The sequence below is a fragment of the Elephas maximus genome, chromosome X (genome assembly GCF_024166365.1).
Source record: "Elephas maximus indicus isolate mEleMax1 chromosome X, mEleMax1 primary haplotype, whole genome shotgun sequence".
Lineage (NCBI taxonomy): Eukaryota > Metazoa > Chordata > Mammalia > Proboscidea > Elephantidae > Elephas > Elephas maximus.
This window is the reverse complement of record NC_064846.1, coordinates 47,541,718-47,562,118: the sequence shown is the minus strand read 5'-3', so window position 1 is coordinate 47,562,118 and position 20,401 is coordinate 47,541,718. Positions and strand designations below refer to the sequence as shown.

At 38.4% G+C, this 20,401-nt stretch overlaps 1 protein-coding gene across 2 annotated transcripts in view; it reads right to left on the bottom strand.

Annotated features, from left to right (window-relative positions):
* The window catches only part of AMMECR1 (AMMECR nuclear protein 1), a 138,246-nt gene that overhangs the window by 66,717 nt on the left and 51,128 nt on the right, over nucleotides 1–20,401 (bottom strand). For both annotated transcript variants that reach the window (XM_049872078.1, XM_049872079.1), the window contains exon 2: nucleotides 1,571–1,681. In XM_049872078.1, the coding sequence (XP_049728035.1) occupies nucleotides 1,571–1,681 (111 nt within the window). The remainder of the gene's footprint in view (nucleotides 1–1,570; nucleotides 1,682–20,401) is intronic.

Below are 20,401 nucleotides of genomic sequence, written 5' to 3'. Positions count from 1 at the left end.
TTCAGAGATTCATAACCCAATTAATATAAAAGGTCCTTAGAAGTCCTGCAGTAAGGAGAGCTGTTTAAATTAATTTAACCAAGGTTTCCCAAATTTATTGGGCCACAGAATTCTTTTTCCATATAATGCCAAGGAACCAGTGTTCCTCAAGACTGCTTATTTTGAAAAATGCTCAATCAATTGCTTTTGTTTAGCTATTAAAAGGGTACTTTCATATGCACCTGTCCCAAAAAAAGATATTCACTGGCAGAATTTTCTAACATCCCAAAACAAGCTTATTGTATTTCACGTCAGAAAAAAAAAAAATCTAACATGCCTAGACTAGCATGCATAGTATTTTTAACAAGCTGTAGTATTTCTAGAATATGTGTTTTGACCTCTTACTGCCTGTATGTTATTTGATAAAGTCCAAACTCCCAGTTTCTAATACTTGTGAAAAGCTAAGAATGAATGTGACCCTCTAAGCCACTATTTTTCCTGTTGGACTTTACTATAATCTAAGATAACCCTGTAGCTGTACACTACTTTTTTTTACTACACACTTTCAAATAGGAGACTACTAAACTCACTTACCAGCATTTCATTAACTGGTGCTATGAGCCTACACCTATGCAATTCTACAGTAAAATAATGGGCATTTCACAACATTGACTCCAATGTTATTACTCCATTCCCCTAACATCCCTATTAAGTATATAGAACAAAATACTGTAATTACTACTTCACCTATGGAGGTTAAGCAACTTGCCCCCAAGTACCAATAGTCATCAGGGACCAATTTCTTGTTGGACAGACATTGCATATTGCAACTATAGAAACTATATCAGATAATCACCCTAAAATATGAACAAAAACAGGAAATTCCTTTACCAATAGCTTATTATTTGAGGAATTTTCTTCTTTTGAAATAATTTTGGAATACAATTTGCTAGAAATCTAAACTTGAATAAAAACAAATCTGATAGCATGCTAGAAAGATTTTTGTTAGTTCAGATATTAGGAACTAAGTCTTAACAACTATAATGATGTATTCATTATTTTGTCATTGTGTTTGATGAAGCAAAATAAGTAAAGCCCCAATGAATCTGGGTGAAGTTTGAATGTGAATGACTGTGCTGCCAGGCTGTGGCATTAATTTCTTCTGAGATTCTCCCTTCAATTTCAGAAGTACATAAAAAAGTACAACAAAATGTTTAAGATGAAATAGACATCAACTATTTTAAAAAGCCTAATAGGGAAGACAATGACTGTTATAGAAAGTAATAAATTTTGGTAACCCATGGATATTTGGTCATAGATTTTTAAGTTATACAAAGCAAGCTGGCCACTGGAAGGATTAAAAAAAATACTTCAAAACATCTATGGCAGAATACACGTACTCACAGTATTTTATGATAATATATATCAATAACAATGTACTGGAGGTAAGGTAAATGGTCAAAAAGGAAAAAAATCTGATATTAAAGGAGTCAAGAACGTTAACAATTTGGTAAAGAAGTTCAAGTATCGGGTTCAAATTTCATAAACTTTTGTAAGTGTAGAAGCAGAGGTAACAAAAATTGGTCTTCACCTGGTAAGTGTGTACTCCCTGAGTCCTGAATGCAAATTCATGGCAGAAAAAGTACCTATGCATCCACGCAATCTTTTGTCTCGACCAATCTTCCATGTTACAAACAGTGGGCTGTAATGGAAGATAAAAAATATGGTTAAATCAATTCAAACAAGTATTTATTGAGTACTTACTATATGCAAGGTGAGATGTCTGAGATATAAAGACAAAAAACAGACCCTCCTCGATGGTCTCAGAGTCTACTCCAATAGGACCACACTTAGCAACAATGATAGCTATATTTTATTGAGTGTATCCTATGTTAGGTACCATGATAAATGTCTTAAGCAAATTATTTATTTTACTGCTCATCAACAACCCTAGGAGGCTGATACTATTTTCCCTATTTTATAGATGAAGTAGTCACAGAGTTAATATATAATGAAGTAGACATTCAAACCTGGGCAGTCTTGACTAGTGTCTTAACGATCATGGTCTACTGCATGATTCTTCATTTAAACCTCAAATTATGGATTGTTTCAGAAATGTAAGTTAGAAAATTGGAATAAAAATCAACAATTTCAACAAATACTTACTGAATACATAGGGGCAAAACACGGAAATGTACTATGGGAAATACAAAGATGCCTAAAACGCAGTCATTGCTCTCTAAGAGCTAGCATAGGAGGCAGGCATGTTCACAGCTAACTATAATACAAGGCAAAAAGAAATAGGTACTATAAAGCATACCTAAAACTCCATAAATTAAGCTACTGGTATAGAAGAAAACTTCATGGAGTTTGATAATCTTCAGCTTGGCCTAGAAAAATGAGTAGGGTTTGGAGAGCAGAAGCACAGTAGCAACATCAAAACCTCTTGCTGTCAAGTTGATTCCAACTCACAGTGACCTTAGAGGAAAAAACAGAACTGCCTCCATAGGGTTTCTAAGGTTGTAAATCTTTATAGAAGCAGACTACCACATCTTTCTCCCTTCGAGTGGATAGTGGGTTCGAACCTTTCAGTTAGCAGCCAAATATTTTAACCACTGCACCACTGGGGCTCAAATAGCAACATTAAAAAAGTAACACTCTGAAACCAGAAAATTTATTTTAATTTTTAGATAAAATCATTGCATAGTAATACAGCCTGTCAAACATCAAAGATAAAAGTATGTTGTTGTTGTTAGGTGCCGTCGAGTCAGTTCCAACTCGCAACCGCCCTATGTGCAACAGAATGAAACACTGCCCAGTCCTGTGCCATCCCCACAATTGTTGTTATGCTTGAGCCCATTGTTGCAGCCACTGTGTCAATCCATCTCACTGAGGGTCTTCCTCTTTTCCACTGACCCTGTACTTTACCAAGCATGATGTCCTTCTTCAGGGACCAATCCCTCCAGATAATATGTCCAAAGTATGTGAGACATAGTCTCATCATTTTTGTTTCTAAGGAGCATTCTGGTTGTACTTCTTCCCAAGACAGATTTGTTCATACTTTTGGTAGTCCATGGTATATTCAATATTCTTCGCCAACACCACAATTCAAAGGCGTCGATTCTTCTTCGGTCTTCGTCATTCATTGTTCAGCTTTCGCATGCATATGAGGCAACTGAAAACACCATGGCTTGGGTTAGACGCACCTTAGTCTTCAAGGTGACATTTTTGCTTTTCAACACTTTAAAGAGGCCTTTTGCAGCAGACTTGCCCAATGCAATGCGTTCTTTCATTTCTTGACTGCTGCTTCCATAGGTGTTGATTGTGGACACATGTAAAACGAAACCCTTAACAACTTCAATCTTTTCTCCGCTTATCATGATGTTGCTTATTGGTCCAGTTGTGAGGATTTTGGTTTTCTTTATGTTGAGGTGTAATCCATACTGAAGGTTGTGGTCTTTGATCCTCATCAGTAAGTGCTTCAAGTCCTCTTCACTTTCAGCAAGTAAGGTTGTGTCATCTGCATAATGCAGGTTGTTAATGAGTCTTCCTCCAATCCTGATGCCCCGTTCTTCTTCATATAGTCCATCTTCTCGGATTATTTGCTCAGCATACAGAATGAATAGGTACAGCAAAAGGATACAACCCCGACGCATACCTTTCCTGACTTTAAACCACACAGTATCCCTTCAAGCAACTGCCTCTTGATCTATGTACAGGTTCCTCATGAGCACAATTTAGTGTTCTGGAATTAAAATGGTTATCAAGAAGGTAATGTAGTTTTAAATGAAGTTTTATACAGCAGAAGTTTGGATTCTGCAGCAAACCGAGGACATCATCAATAAATCGTTAAGTCTATATCAATTTTTATGAAATGAAATAATGTAAACATTTTAGGACATTTTGTAAATAAATAAATACCCTAGAGTTGGGGGTGGTGTATGTTAATATAAGTATTCACAGGATTACTAGTATAATATAATACATTTTCATTCTCTAAAAATTTAAATTTTAGTGGGACATACTATACCTTATATATTTTTTATAATACAGTGGTGAGTTGGAAACCACAGTCTTTCTTTTAAAATATCCTCTAGTCAGTCATCAGCAGTTGGGTGAAAAGATATCCTGTTCAAGTGAGTTAATCACCCACCTCAAACATCTGAAGTATGCTGAGTTCTGATAGATTGCCACAATGGCAGATAAGTTCCCAAATAAATAATGAATACAAACCAGGGAGCAATACTAGCAGTTACCATCTTCCAAGAGCCAAATACCCAGTGGCATTGAAAGAGATACTTAAGTACAAGGCCAAGTTAATTGTCAATGTCAGTATTCAAGTACTAGATGACCTATGGCAAAGGTATTAAAATAAAAAGCAAATAGTGAAGGCAATGTTTTCTGCTTTCCATAGCATTTTTTTGTTTGTTTTATAGCATATAACTTGAGACAAGATTCTAATGCTCCACTTGGAAAATTTTCTGTAATTGCTCACCACTAATAGTTGATTAGGAAGACAAGAATTAGATGGGATTACTTTCTCACCATTTTTTTTCCATTACTTTTACAAAAAAAATCTGTTGCCGTCGAGTTAATTCCAACTCATAGCGACCTTATAGGTCAGAGTAGAACTGCCCCATAGAGTTTCCAAAGAGTGCTTGGTGATGTGAACTCCTGACCTTTTGGTTAGCACCCATAGCTCTTAACCACTGCACCACCATGGTTTACACTAGTGCCCTAAAATTCACACATTATCTTTAAAGTTAAATTTCACCTCTTCATTTTTCACTCTCTAATTTGAGTGAATGTCAGCAACAGTTTTTATGGACAGGAAGATATCAACCCTCTCCCATAAGAATGTCTATAGAAAGTATCTCTACGTAAGGCAGGTCCTTTGGCAGCTTCAAAAGAAAGTGAATCACATTGTAACATACATAATAACATGTCTTTAAATACCATGATGACTGCTCAACAAAACTAAGTCATATATTTTCTTCCTCAGTGACTTCAGTGAGAAACCTAAAAGTTTGAGTCAATTCATTTCCTATCAAAAACACTAGAGATGAAAGTAATTGAAAAGTACATGATATTCTCGGCGGGGCCAAGATGGCGGAATAGCCAGATACTTCATGCGATCTCTCTTACAACAAAGACCCGAAAAAACCAAGTGAAACGATTATATTTACGGCAAGCTAGGAGCCCTGAACATCAAAGGCAAAGTTACAAAAAGGACTGAGTGGCAGGAGGAGGAAGAGACGATTTAGAAGCAGAGAGGAGTTGCAGGACCTGAATCGCCAGGATACCTCAGGCACCACTCCCAAGAGTGGTGGTGGTAGGCTAGTCCTAGCGTTCGGCCCCAGTTTCCTCAGGGAGAAGCAGCCAGCCGCACAGCCTACTCACACCTCCGGAACCAGAGAAGAACGGCACTCTTACCAAAAGCTAAGTACCTGCGTATATTTTAACACGCCTCCAACCCCCAAGCCAGCTTCAATGGCTGTTGATTTCCCTGGGCTTCAGATAGGCCCTATTAAGCGCCCTGAGCCATCCTCCTGGCCTTGGAGTAGGAATAAACTCACAATTGGGGGAAAAGATAATTTGCCAGATCCACTAACCAGGGAAGCTCAGGAGAGAAGCGGCTCCTGTCCAGGCATAAACAGTCCATGGGCTTCGAATACCCTTCCCCCCTGCATGGTCCTGTATGGGCCTATTTCAGGAGAATAGGCCTCTGTTGGTAGACTGCAACTTCAGCTTTGTGGTGAAGTGGTGGGTGTTTGATATTTGACACTACTTTGCCTATTAAACAGGATCCTCAACTACCCACATCAGGGGCATAAGGACTGCTGGCTACACTCAGGTCATGCGGCCACCCGCAACGGGGGCCCAAGGATAACTAGTACCTCCCAGTCCTTACAACCAAAAGCATTGGGTGCCCAAGGTCCGTATGCAGAACCCACCCACCTGTACACTCTAGGGAAAAGGGACACACTTTCCTCACAGACACTCAGGGCACGGCTCTCACCCCCCTGCCTCATTCAGAGTGTGACCCCCTGCTGCAACCAGATACCAGTACCTACTCCAATCACCTCTGCCCCTCTAAGACTGTAGGACAGAGCCCGTAACAAACAGTTCATGATCAGCTACCTGGACACCTCAGCTGAATTCATACAAGAAAAATGAATGGACTCTTAGACTGATATACCTGATAACAGCTCTAGCCATCTGGGGACAGGACATCAGAGCTTCAAAGGCGAAAATAATCAGGCTAGCTCACTCAAGCAACCAATTTTGGCATATCAAGACAAAACAAAGCAAGAAGCCAGGATACAGTAAGCAAACATAAAATAAACTAATAAAATAACTTATAGATGGCTCGGAGACAACAGTCAATGTGAAGTCACATAAAGAAACAGACCATGATTTCCTCAACAAGCTCTCAAAACAAAGATCAACAGATCTTCTGCATGAAGGTGCCTTCCTGGAATTACTAGATGCAGAATTCAAAATATTAATATACAAAACTCTTCAAGATATCAAGAACGAGATTAGGACGGAGATCAGGAAATATGCAGAACAAGCAAAGGAACACACCGATAAAGTAGTTGAAGAAATTAAAAAGGTTATTCAAGAACATAATGAAAAATTTAATAAGCTGCAAGAATCCCTAGAGAGCCAGCAATCAGAAATTCAGAAGATTAACAATAAAATTACAGAATTAGACAATTCAATAGAAAGTCAGAGGAGCAGAATTGAGCAAGTAGAAAGCAGAATTGGTGAGATTGAAGATAAAGCACTTGGCATCAATATATTTGAAGAAAAACCAGAAAAAAATTTTTTTTAAATGAAGAAATCTTAAGAATCATGTGGGTCTCTATCAAGAGAAATAACCTACGAGTGACTGGAGTACCAGAACATGGAGGGACAACAGAAAATACAGACAGAATTGTTGAAGATTTGTTGGCAGAAAACTTCCCTGATATCGTGATAGATGAGAAGTTATCTACCCAACATGTTCGTCAAACTTCACATAAGGTAAATTTTAAAAGAAAGTCACCAAGATATATTATAATCAAAACTGCCAAAAGATAAACAAAGAATGTTAAGAGCAGCTAGGGATAAGCAAAAAGTCACCTACAAAGGAGAGTCAATAAGTTCTGAGTACTCGGCAGAAACCATGCAGGCAAGAAGGCAATGAGATGACTTATATAAAGCACTGAAGGAAAAAAATTGCCAGCCCAGAGTCATGTATCCGGCAAAACTGTCTCTCAAATATGAAGGTGAAATTAGGACATTTCTAGGTAAACAGAAGTTCAGCGATTTCATAAAAACCAAACCAAAACTACGAGAAATACTAAAAGAACTTCTTCGGTTAAAAGATCAGTAATATCAGGTATCAACCCAAGACTAGAACACTGGGCAGAACAATCAGAAATCAACCCAGACAGGGAAATCACAAAAATAAACCAAGATAAAAAAATGCTAAAAACTGGGGAACAGTGAAGATATTATGTAAAAGAAGACAACATTAAAACAATAAAGAGGGGCTAAGATTTTTTTTTTAAGAAATGTAGTCATAGATCTTTCATATGGAGAGGAAGACAAGGCGATACAAAGAAAGAAAAGTTAGGTTTAATCTTAGAAAAATAGGGGTAAATATTAAGTAACAACAAAGGAGCCTAACTATCCTACTTATCAAAATAAAACACAAGAAAAAAAGTAGAGACTCAGCAGAAACACAATCCACAACAACGAATAAGAAGAAAAGACAATATATAAAGATAAACTACTCAGCACATAAAATTAGGTGGGAAAAAGAAACTGTCAACAACACACAAAAAAAGACATCAAAATGACAGCACTATATTCATAACTATCCATAACTACGCTGAATGTAAATGGACTAAAAACACAATAAAGAGGCAGAGAGTTGCAGAATGGATAAAAAAAAATCCATCTATAATGCTGCCTACAAGAGACACACCTTAGACTTAGAGACACAAACAGACTAAAACGCAAAGGATGGAAAAAATATATCAAGCAGACAACAATCAAAAAAGAGTAGGAGTGGCAGTATTAATTTCTGACAAAATAGACTTAAAGTTAAATTCACCACAAAGGGCAAGGAAGGGCACTAGATAATGATTAAAGGGACAATATACCGGGAGGATATAACCATATTAAATATTTATGCACCCAATGACAGACCTGCAAGGTACATAAAATAAACTCTAACAGCTTTGAAAAGTGAGACAGCTCCACAATTATACTAGGAGACTTCAATATACCACTTTTGGTGAAGGAAAGGACACACAGAAAGAAGCTCAATAAAGACACAGAAGATCTAAATGCCACAATCAACCAACTTGACCTAATAGACATATACAGAACACCCCACACAACAGCAGCCAAGTATACTTTCTATTCCAGTGCACATGGAACATTCTCTAGAATAAACCACATATTAGGTCATAAAGCAAGCCTTAGCAATATCCAAAATGTTGAAATATTACAAAGCATGTTCTCTGACCATAAGGCAATGAAAGTAGAAATCAATAATAGAAAAAGAAGGGAAAAGAAATCAAATACCTGGAAACTGAACAATACCCTGCTCAAAATGACTGGGTTATAGAAGACATTAAGGATGAAATAAATTAATAGAATCCAATGAGAATGAAAACACATCCTATCTGAACCTTCGGGACATAGTGAAAGCAGTGCTCAGAGGTCAATTTATATCAATAAATGCACACATACAAAAAGAAGAAAGGGCCCAAATCAAAGAATTATCCCTACAACTTGAACAAATAGAATGAGAGCAACAAAAGAAACCCTTAGGCACCAGAAGAAAGCAAATAATAAAAATTAGAGCAGAATTAAATGAAACAGAAATACAGTTGAAAGAGTTAACAAGACCAAAAGCTGGTTCTTTGAAAAAATTAACAATATTCATAAACCACTGGCGAAACTGACAAAAGAAAAACAGGAGAGGAAGCAAATAACCCAAATAAGAAATGAGATGGGCGATATTACCATAGTCCCAACTCAAAATGAAAGAATCATATCAGATTACTACGAAAAATTTTACTCTAATGAATTTGAAAACCTAGAAGAAATGGATGAATTCCTAGAACCACACTACCTACCTAAACTAACACAAACAGAGGCAGAACAACTAAATAGACCCATAACAAAAGAAGAGGCTGAAAAGGTAATAAAAAAAAAAAAACTCCCCACAAAAAAAAGCCCTGGCACAGACGGCTTCACTCCAGAGTTCTACCAAACTTGCAGAGAAGAGTTAACACCACTACTACTAAAGGTATTTCAGAGCATAGAAAAGGACGGAATACTCCCAAACTCATTCTGTGAAGCCAACATATGCCTGATACCAAAACCAGGTAAAGACACCACAAAAAAAGAAAATTACACACCTACATCCCTCATGAACTTGGGGGCAAAAATCCTCAACAAAATTCTAGCCAATAGAATTCAACAATATATTAAAAAAAATAATTCACTAGGACCAAGTGGGTTCATACAAGGTATTCAGGAACGGTTCAACATTAGAAAAATAATTAATGTAATCTATTTTTTTTATCATATAAATAAAACAAAAGACAAGAACCACATGATTTTATCAATTGATACAGAAAAGGCATTTGACAAAGTTCGACACCCATTCATGATAAAAACACTCAGCAAAATAGGAACAGAAGGAAAATTCCTCAAGATAATAAGGGGCATTTATACAAAGCCAACAGCCAACATCATCCTAAATGGAGAGAGCCTGAAAGCATTTCCCTTGCGATCTGGAACCAGACAAGGATGCCCTTTACCACCACTCTTATTGAGCACTGTGCTGGAGGTCCTAGCTAGAGCAATTAGGCTAGATAAAGAAATAAAGGGCATCCAGATTGGTAAGGAAGAACTAAAAGTATCTCCATTTGCAGATGACATGATCTTATACACAGAAAACCCTAAAGAATCCTCAAGAAAACTACTGAAACTAATAGAAGAGTTCAGCAGTGTATCAGGATACAAGATAAACATACAAAAATCAGTTGGATTCATCTACACCAACAAAAAGAACACAGAGGAGGAAATCACCAAATCAATGCCATTTACAGTAGCCCCCAAGAAGATAAAATACTTAGGAATAAATCTTACCAGAGATGTAAAAGACCTATACAAAGAAAATTACAAGATACTACTGCAAGAAACCAAAAGAGACCTACATAAGTGGAAAAACATACCTTGCTCAGGGAAGGGGAGACTCAAACATTGTAAAAATGTCTATTCTACCAAAAGTGATCTATAGATATAACGCAATCCCGACACAAATTCCAATGGCATTTTTTAATGAGATGGAGAAACAAATCACCAACTTCATATGGAAGGGAAAGAGGCCCCGGATAAGTAAAGCATTACTGAAAAGAAGAACAAAGCGGGAGGCCTCACTCTACCTGATTTTAGAACCTCTTACACCACCACAGTAGTCAAAACAGCCTGCTACTGGTACAACAACAGATATATAGACCAATGGAACAGAATTGGGAATCCAGACATCGATCTATCCATATACAGGCAGTTGATATTTGACAAAGGCCCAAAGTCCATCAGATGGGGAAAAGACAGTCTCTTTAACAAATGGTGCTGGCATAACTGGATATCCATCTGCAAAAAAAATGAAACAAGACCCATACTTCACACCATGCACAAAAACGAACTCAAAATGGATCAAAGACCTAATTATAAAATCTAAAACGATAAAGATTATGGAAGAAAAAATAGGGACAACACTCAGAGCCCTAACACATGGCATAATCGGTAGACAAAACATTACTAACAATGCAGAAGAGAAACTAGATAACTGGGAGCTCCTAAAAATCAAATACCTATGCTCATCCAAAGACTTCACCAAAAGAGTAAAAATATTACCTACAGACTGAGAAAAAGTTTTTAGTGATAACATTTCCGATCAGGGTCTGATCTCTAAAATCTACATGATACTGCAAAAACCCAACTACAAAAAGACAAATAACCCAATTTAAAAATGGGCAAAAGATATGAACAGGCACTTCACTAAGGAAGACATTCAGGTACCTAACACATACATGAGGAAATGCTCATGATCATTAGCCATTAAAAAAAAAAAAGATATTAGAGAAATGCAAATCAAAACTAAAATGAAAGGCCAGCATAGCAGGGGCATGGGTTAGGGGACCATGGTTTCGGGGGACACATAAGTCAATTGGCATAATAAAATCTATTAAGAAAACATTCTGCATCCCACTTTGGAGAGTGGCATCTGGGTTCTTAAACGCTAGCAAGTGGCCATCTAAGATGCATCAGTTGGTCTCAACCCACCCAGAGCAAGGCAGAATGAAGAACATCAAAGACACAAGGTAATTATGAGTCCAAGAGACAGAAAGGGCCACATAAGGCCACATAAACCAGAGACTATATCAGCCTGAGACCAGAAGAACCAGATGGTGCCCAGCTACAACCAATGACTGCCCTGACAGGGAACATAACAGAGAACCCCTGAGGGAGCAGGACAGCAGTGAGATGCAGACCCTAAATTCTTGTAAAAAGACCAGACTTAATGGTCTGACAGAGACTAGAAGGACCCCAGTGGTCATGGTCCCCAGACCTTCTGTTAGCCCAAGACAGGAACCATTCCCAAAGCCAACTCTTCGGACAGGGATTAGACTGGACAATGCGACAGAAAAGGATACTGGTGAAGAGTGAGCTTCTTGGATCAAGTAGACACATGAGACTATGTTGGCATCTCCTGTCTGGAGGGGAGATGAGAAGGCAGAAGGGGCCAGAAGCTGGCTGAATGGACTCGAAAAGAGATAGTGGAGAGAAGGAGTATGCTGTCTCATTAAAAAAAAAATGTCTCATTGGGGGAGAGCAATTAGAAGTATATAACAAGGTGTACATAAATTTTTATATGAGAGACTGGGTTTGTAAACTTTCACTTAAAGCACAATAAAAAAACCTAGAATGGATAAATTATGGTATATTCACACAATGGAATACTACACATCGATAAAGAACAGTGATGAATCTGTGAAACATTTCATAACATGGAGGAACCTGGAAGGCATTATGCTGAGTGAAATTAGTCAGATGCGAAAGGACAAATATTGTATAAGACCACTATTATAAGATCTTTAGAAATAGTTTAAACTGAGAAGAACACATTCTTTTGTGGTTACAAGAGGGGGGAGTGAGGGAGGGTGGGAGAGGGTTCTTTACTGACTAGATAGTAGGTAAGAACTATTTTAGGTGAAGGGAAGGACAACACTCAATACAGGGGAGGTCAGCACAACTGGACTTGACCAAAAGCAAAGAAGTTTCCTGAATAAACCGAATGCTTCAAAGGTCAGCGGAGCAAGGTTGGGGATTTGGGGACTATGGCTTCAGGGGATATCTAAGTCAATTGGCAAAATAAATTCTATTAAGAAAACATTCTGCATCCCACTTTGAAGTGTGGCATCTGGGGTCTTAAACACTAACAAGTGGCCATCTAAGATGCATCAGTGAGTCTCGACCCACCCGGATCAAAGGAGAATGAAGAACACCAAGGTTACAAGGTAATTATGAGCCCAAGAGACAGAAAGGGCTACATGAACTAGAGACTACATCATCCTGAGACCAGAAGAACTAGATGGTGCCTGGCCACAACCAATGACTGCCCTGACAGGGAGCACAACAGAAAACCCCTGAGGGAGCAGGAGAACAGTGGGATGCAGACCCCAAATTCTCATAAAAATACCAGAGTTAATGGTCTGACTGAGACTAGAAGAATCCCGGCGGTCATGGTCCCCAAACCTTCTGTTGGCCCAGGACAGGAACCATTCCGGAAGCCAACTCATCAGACATGGATTGGACTGGACAATGGGTTGGAGAGAGATGCTGATGAGGAGTGAGCTACTTGCATCAGATAGACACTTGAGACTATGTTGGGGGAGATGGGACGGTAGAGGGGGTTAGAAACTGGCAAAATGGTCACGAAAGGAGAGACTGGAAGGAGGGAGCGGGCTGACTCATTGGGGGAGAGTAAGTGGGAGTATGGAGTAAAGTGTATATAAGTTTATATGTGAAAGACTGACTTGATTTGTAAACTTTCACTTAAAGCACAATAAAAAATATTAAAAAAAAAACTACAATGAGATTCCATCTCACTCCAACAAGGCTGGTATAAAAACACCAAATAATAAATGTAGGAGAGGTTGCGGAGAGACTGGAACACTTATACACCGCTGGTGGGAATGTAAGATGGTACAACCACTTTGGAAATCAATTTGGCACTTCCTTAAAAAACTAAAAATAGAATTACCATACGATCCAGCAACCCCACTCCTTGAATATATCCTAGAGAATTAAGAGCCTTTACACGAACAGATATATGCACACCCATGTTCATTGCAGCACTGTTTACAATAGCAAAAAGATGGAAGCAACCAAGGTGCCCATCAACAGATGAATGGATAAACAAATTATGGTATATTCACACAATGGAATACTACACATAGATAAAGAACAATGGTGAATCCGTGAAACATTTCATAACATGGAGGAATCTCGAAGGCATTATGCTGAGTGAAATTAGTCAGTTGCAAAAGGACAAATATTATATAAGACCGCTATTAAGATAACTGGAGAAATAGTTCAAGCAGAGAAGAAAATATTCTTTGATGGTTACGAGAGGGGCAGGGAGAGGGGTTTTCACTAATTAGATAAAAAAAATAGTAGGTAAGAATTATTTTAGGTGAAGGGAAAGACACACAATACAGGCGAGGTCAGCACAACTGAACTAAACTAAAAGCAAAGAAGCTTCTTGAATAAACTGAATGCTTTGAAGGGCAGCATAGCAGGGGCAGGGGTTTGGGGTCCACGGTTTCAGGGGATATCGAAGTCAATTGGCATAATAAAATCTATTAAGAAAACATTCTGCATCCCACTTTGGAGAGTGGCTTCTGGGGTCTTAGTTGTTAGCAAGCAGCCTTCTAAGATGCATCAATTGGTCTCAACCCACCTGGAGCAAAGGAGAATGAAGAACACCAAAGACACAAGGTAATTAAGAGCCCAAGAGACAGAAAGGACCACATAAACCAGAGACTGCACTGGCCTGAGACCAGAAGAGCTAGATGGTGCCCAGCTATAACCACTGACTGCCCTGACAGGGAGCGTAACGGAGAGCCCCTGAGAAAGCAGGAGAGCGGTGGGATGCAGACCCGAAATTCTCCTAAAGAGACCAGACTTAACGGTCTGACTGAGACTAGAAGGACTCCAGAGGTCATGGTCCCCAGACCTTCTGTTAGCCCAAGACAGGAGCCATTACCAAAGCTAACTCTTCAGACAGGGATTAGACTCGACTATGAGATAGAAAATGATACTGGGGATAATGAGCTTCTTGGATCAAGTAGACACATGAGACTTTGTTGGCATCACCTGTCTGGAGGGGAGATGTGAGAGCAGTGGGGGTCAGAAGCTGGACGAATGGACATGAAAATAGAGAGCGGAGGGAAGCAGTGTACTGACTCATTAGGGGGAGAACAATTAGGAATATATAGCAAGGTGTATATAAACTTTTATATGAGAGACTGACTTGATTTGTAAACTTTCCCTTAAAGCAAAACAAAAAAAAGTACAGTGAAGAAAAAAAAGTATATTATCTTCAATTATCTTACTTATCCCACTAAAATGGATAACCAAGATAATCATTCTTAATATAACCTTATCTGCTTGAGCAATCATTCCAATTTTAAAGGGTAAATAGAAAGGGAACACAAACTAAAACACTATATTATAAAATATGTTGCAGGGCATTCAGATACATCCAAAAAACAAACCAAGCCCATTGCTTTTGAGTTGATTTTGACTTATAGTGACCCTACAGGCTAAAATGGAACTGCCCCGTAAGGTTTCCAGGGAGCAGCTCATGAATTCGAACTGCCAACCTTTTGATTAACAGCCAAGCTCTTAAGCGGTGGGGAAATGATATGAATTCCAGGGGTGGGGCACTAGAGGGTAAGCTGCATTTTGCTAGGCAGATTGGGGAGAAAAGGCACTCCATAATGAACAAGGGCAAGGAGGTGTAAAAGTGTACGGTACATTCAGGAACAGTGAGTAGTCTGACAGTCTCTTCCAGATTTAACATTCTATGAATTTTAAGTACTGCTGAATATGTGTTTTCAAGAACCCTCAAAAAAGGTAGAGCAGATGTAGAATCATCTGCACTCTCCCTGTTCCTTACCCACCCTAGGCAACATTCACTTGTGGCGGGGGCGCTGGCATTGTGGGGAACTATCTGTGTCAAAGATGGGAGGGCATGCTACTTGGCAACCCCACTGTGTTTCGGACAGGTGACTAGAGATGGAAAAAAAAATCAGACTTTTAGTAGACAGAATAAAACTATTTCTTAAAAATCTGGGAGTCTGTTTTTCCATTTACAACTGCAAATCCAAAAACTAAAACACTTAAAAGCAGTGTTTAATGGGGAAAAGAGCCTCAAAAGTTAAGCATTTTAAAGTAGACTGAGACAGAATAAATATCACTGAGAGCAAGAGATTGCATCTTGTGTGTGATAACCGCTTTGTACAGGGCAATGACTATGGGAACATTCGATGCAGATCATCTAAAAATAGCAACACGCTGAGTGAAAACAGTCAATTTCATTTTTAAATGTGTTATTAAAACATGTATGAGCTCCCAAAAGGACGTAAGACATCGGCATAATCAGAGACAGATTAAAAAGTAGAAAAAAGGCTTTTGAGCCAGTTTAAAGTAGCTGCTGCTCAATGACAAGGAAATAAGGAAAACAGTTCATAGTAAGAAAAAGATTGAATGTTTTTGGAAAATACTTTTACCATATGGTTTGAGGCCACCTACATACGTTGCAAAAATACTACAAACTGGAAAGGCGCACAAAATGAGATGAAATATTAATGGAAATGTTTATCTGAGGGTAACCAGACATAGCTTTTAAAGGAATTTTCCTACTTCTGAACATTTTGTACCACTGTGTTCTGAGAAATCTTTGGAGGAAAGTAAATTCTCTCCATTTTTCCAAGTCTGTAGACAGGAACAGGAAGTAACCACCTAATCTAGGTGAATCTTCCCTGCCAACTGGCAACCAGCACTGTCAAGTCAATAGTGGCTCTCAGGGAAATGTAGTTCCACGGAATCAGCAAAAGTAAAGAAATGCAATGTAAACTGCATTGTAAATTGCAACGTAAATTGTGAACAGGATATTCCCCAGTCTGAGTTGCTTGCCATTCCCTTAGCCCCACTATTGAGACTGTTCTATTGATGATTTAGGCCAGAATAGATCTGAAATGTTATTTGTGGGAGAAAGGTACAATTAGAGAAGACAATGAAAAAGGTGTATTAATAATATTTTACCATAAATCCTATCCTGCCATACCAAGGCAAGAACAGAGGTTATATATATATATATACACACACACACACACACCCTTTGCCTTTGAATCAATTCCGACTCATAGCAACCCTATAGGACAGGGTAGAACTGCCTCACAGTTTCCAAAGCTGTAAATCTTTAAGGAAGCAGATTGTCACATCTTTCTCCAACAGAGGGCTGGTGGGTTCAAATCACCGACCTTTCGGATAGTATCTGAGTACTTTAACCACTGTGCCACATTTGTCCCCCCATCTGCTCTTCTAAAAATGAAATTTGTAGGTGATAACATTAACAATATCCCTACCAATATAACAATAATGTAATCTAATGGTAATCAACAAAGTTATTTATATTGTAGGTAGTTTTCTTCTGGCATCAAATAACAATTGCCCCTAAAACTATACTCAGGTGCCTCAGCAATTTAGCTAAAAAATCCAACTGTATTACTCATAGCACCCAACTAAACTCAATACTATAATTTCCCAGGATTTAGAAGTTTGAGAAAGATAGGAATGGTGGTGTCTTCTTTCTACCACTGGGTTAGAATCTTTCACTTCCCATTTCAACACAAAGAAACTATATATTTAATTTCCAAACCCTATAAACTCACGTTCAATTTGTAAAAACATACTCAACATACTTAAATCCCTAACAAAAACTTTTGTACATAGTTCAAAATTTATATAATAACACGTCATTAAACCGGAAGAATGTTTAAGAGATTACCTGGCTAAGTCTCCAAACTTTCTTAATACCAATTTATTGGATTTTTTTTTCCCTCTATAGGAAAAAGATTGTTAGTAGCAAACCTAGATCTCTTCTTTGTTGTTTATGTTGTTGTTAGGTGCCGCTGAGATGGTTCCGGCTCATAGCGACCCTATGCACAACAGAACGAAACACTGCCTGGTCCTGAGCCATCCTTACAATCGTTGTTATGCTCGACCTCATTGTTGCAGCCACTGTGTCAATCCACCTTGTTGAGGGTCTTCCTCTTTTCCGCTGACCCTGTACTCTGCCAAGCATGATGTCTTTCACAAGGGACTAATCCCTCCTGACAACACGTCCAAAGTATGTAAGACGCAGTCTCACCATCCTTGCCTCTAAGGAGCATTCTGGCCGCACTTCTTCCAAGACAGATTTGTTCGTTCTTTTGGCAGTCCATGGTATATTCTATATTCTTCGCCAATACCATAATTCAAAGGTGTCAACTCTTCTTCGGTCTTCCTTATTCATTGTCCAGCTTTCACATGCATAGGATGTGATTGAAAATACCATGGCTTGGGTCAGGCGCACCTTAGTCTTCAGGGTGACATCTTTGCTCTTCAACACTTTGAAGAGGTCCTTTGCAGCAGATTTGCCCAATGCAATCCGTCTTTTGATTTCTTGACTGCTGCTTCCATGGCTGTTGATTGTGGATGTAAGTAAAATGAAATCCTTGACAACGTCAATCTTTTCTCTGTTTATCATGATTTTGCTCATTGGTCCAGTTGTGAGGATTTTTGTTTTCTTTATGTTGAGGTGCAATCCATACTGAAGGCTGTGGTCTTAGATCTTCACCGTTAAGTGCTTCAAGTCCTCCTCACTTTCAGCAAGCAAGGCAAGGTTGTGTCATCTGCATAACGCAGGTTGTTAACGAGCCTTCCTCCAATCCTGATGCCCCGTTCTTCTTCATATTGTCCAGCTTCTCAGATTTGTTCAGCACACAGATTAAATAGGTATGGTGAAAGAATACAACGCTGACGCACACCTTTCCTGACTTTAAACCACTCAGTATCCCCTTGTTCTGTCTGAACAACTACCTCTTGATCTATGTAAAGGTTCCTCATGAGCACAATTAAGTGTTCTGGAATTCCCATTCTTCGCAGTGTTGTCCATAGTTTATTATGATCCGCACAGTCGAATGCCTTTGCATAGTCAATAACACACAGGTAAACATCTCTTCTAAAAGCCAAAAAATAGGAAAATCCCATGAATACTACACAGTAGTAACACCAGGTGAGCATAAACACGGATCTCCTCTGACTTTTCCCAGGAGGGGAGAGAGATTAGATGAGAAGGTACCGGGATGAACTAGAAATGCTGGGCCAGCCTAGAAAGACTAGATGTAATTCACAAGCTTCTACACTATTCTCCGTAACTTTAATCAGACATGAATTAGAAGCCCCCAGCAAAATCTACCAGTTCATCAAATTATATATAATTTATTTTTTGTTCTTGTTGAGGATATACACAGCAGGATACCGGTTTATCTTTAATGCCTTCCTGTCACCCTTTCTGACCCCCTCTCAGCCTTCTTTGCATTTTTTTTCCTGTTTCCCAGCCAATCTTCGTCAAACCCAGGTCTACTATTTATTTAATATTCACAAATCTCCTCCCAATCAAAACTTCCATTTCCCAGTGGTTAACAGCTACTCAGCAGGGAACTGATCAATCATTTGATCAAGTAATTCATAATACGGAATGAATGAGGCTTAACTCTTCGAGGAATAATTTAAAATTCAAATAGATACACTGTGAAAGGGGAAGAATAGAAGAGGGCTAAGCTGGGAGTGGAGGGGTAGGATGGAGAAGGTAATCTTGAGACACATTTTACATTTTCTCATCCACATCAATCCTTTACTGCAAATAAAGAACACATTAAATTGTCATTGTAGCCTTATACCATACTCCTCCCTTCAACCTTTGTAAAGAGACTGTATCCCATGAGGCTCAGTACAAAGATAGACAGCATGGATTTGTATAAAAACCAAAACCAAACCCATTGCCATTGAGTCGATTCTGACTCATAGCGACTCTACAGGACAGGGTAGAACTGCCCCATAGGGTTTCCAAGGAGTGCCTGGTGGATTCAAACTGCCAACTTTCTGGTTAGCAGCTGAGCTCTTAGGTATTGCACCACCAGGGAATTACTATAACCAAAAACTCACTGCTGTCGAGTCAATTCTGACTCATTGCGACCCTATAGGACAGAGCAGAAGTGCCCCACAGAGTTTCCAAGGAGCGCCTGGTGGATTCAAACTGCCGACTTTTGGTTAGCAGCCGTAGCTCTTAACCACTACACCACCAGGGTTTCCTGGGGATTACTATATATAAAAAAAAATAGGAGACCACAAATATTTGAAAGTGGGAATCAGGAATTGCCAGTCGTTCAGTACTTTTCTTTGCCTGATGTTCCAAGAAATTCTATCATAGCAGCATTATATTCTTTTTTCAATTTTTACAATGTTAATTTAACTGGCAAATGTCAAAGGGAGGGAGGCAGTCTAAAATCTTGCAGATGATTGAGAAGGTTGACGAGGTGGTTTTTTGTAAATCAAGTGTAATCCCACCGACATACAACCAGTCAAGTCACAAGCATACTTTAGGGGATTTGCTTGATTCTACCGATTTTTGAACTGAAAGAACCTTAGTAAGACCAAGTCAACAATTCTCAGCAAACTTTTTTAAAAAATTCTGTCTCAAGAGTTTATATGTTGAGAGAGACTGACTTATTACTTTTTTCCCCCAGAGCCCTAAATTAGATGAGAAAGACTAAGTGGACTGGAAAAAAAGAATACTGTATTTACACATATTTTCTTCTCTTAGACAATTTACATTGCAAAGGGTATTAAATTTACCATTTGGTAACATTGTAAAGATGAAATATCTGGTGTTTTGTTCTGGTAACAAGAACAGATCACATATTTTAATTACCTAAAATCTTAATTTATTAATAAATTTTAAATGACAGTTTGCTACACATTTCCAAAATGAAATAAGCTCTAAAAACCATTTATTCAAAAAGCTTTTAGGTTTGAGAGTAGGCCTTTACTATGAAAAGAATTAATTATTTTAACATAAAACAGACCAGGCAAAAAAGATGCATTTCTATTTAAGTCTTATGATTCCTAAACTCAAAGTGAGTAAAAGTAAGAAAAAGAGGAGAACTAGGTCCAGGGGTTTTAAGATGAATATTGATTGATACAGTCAACTATTTTTTTATGTCATTAAAAC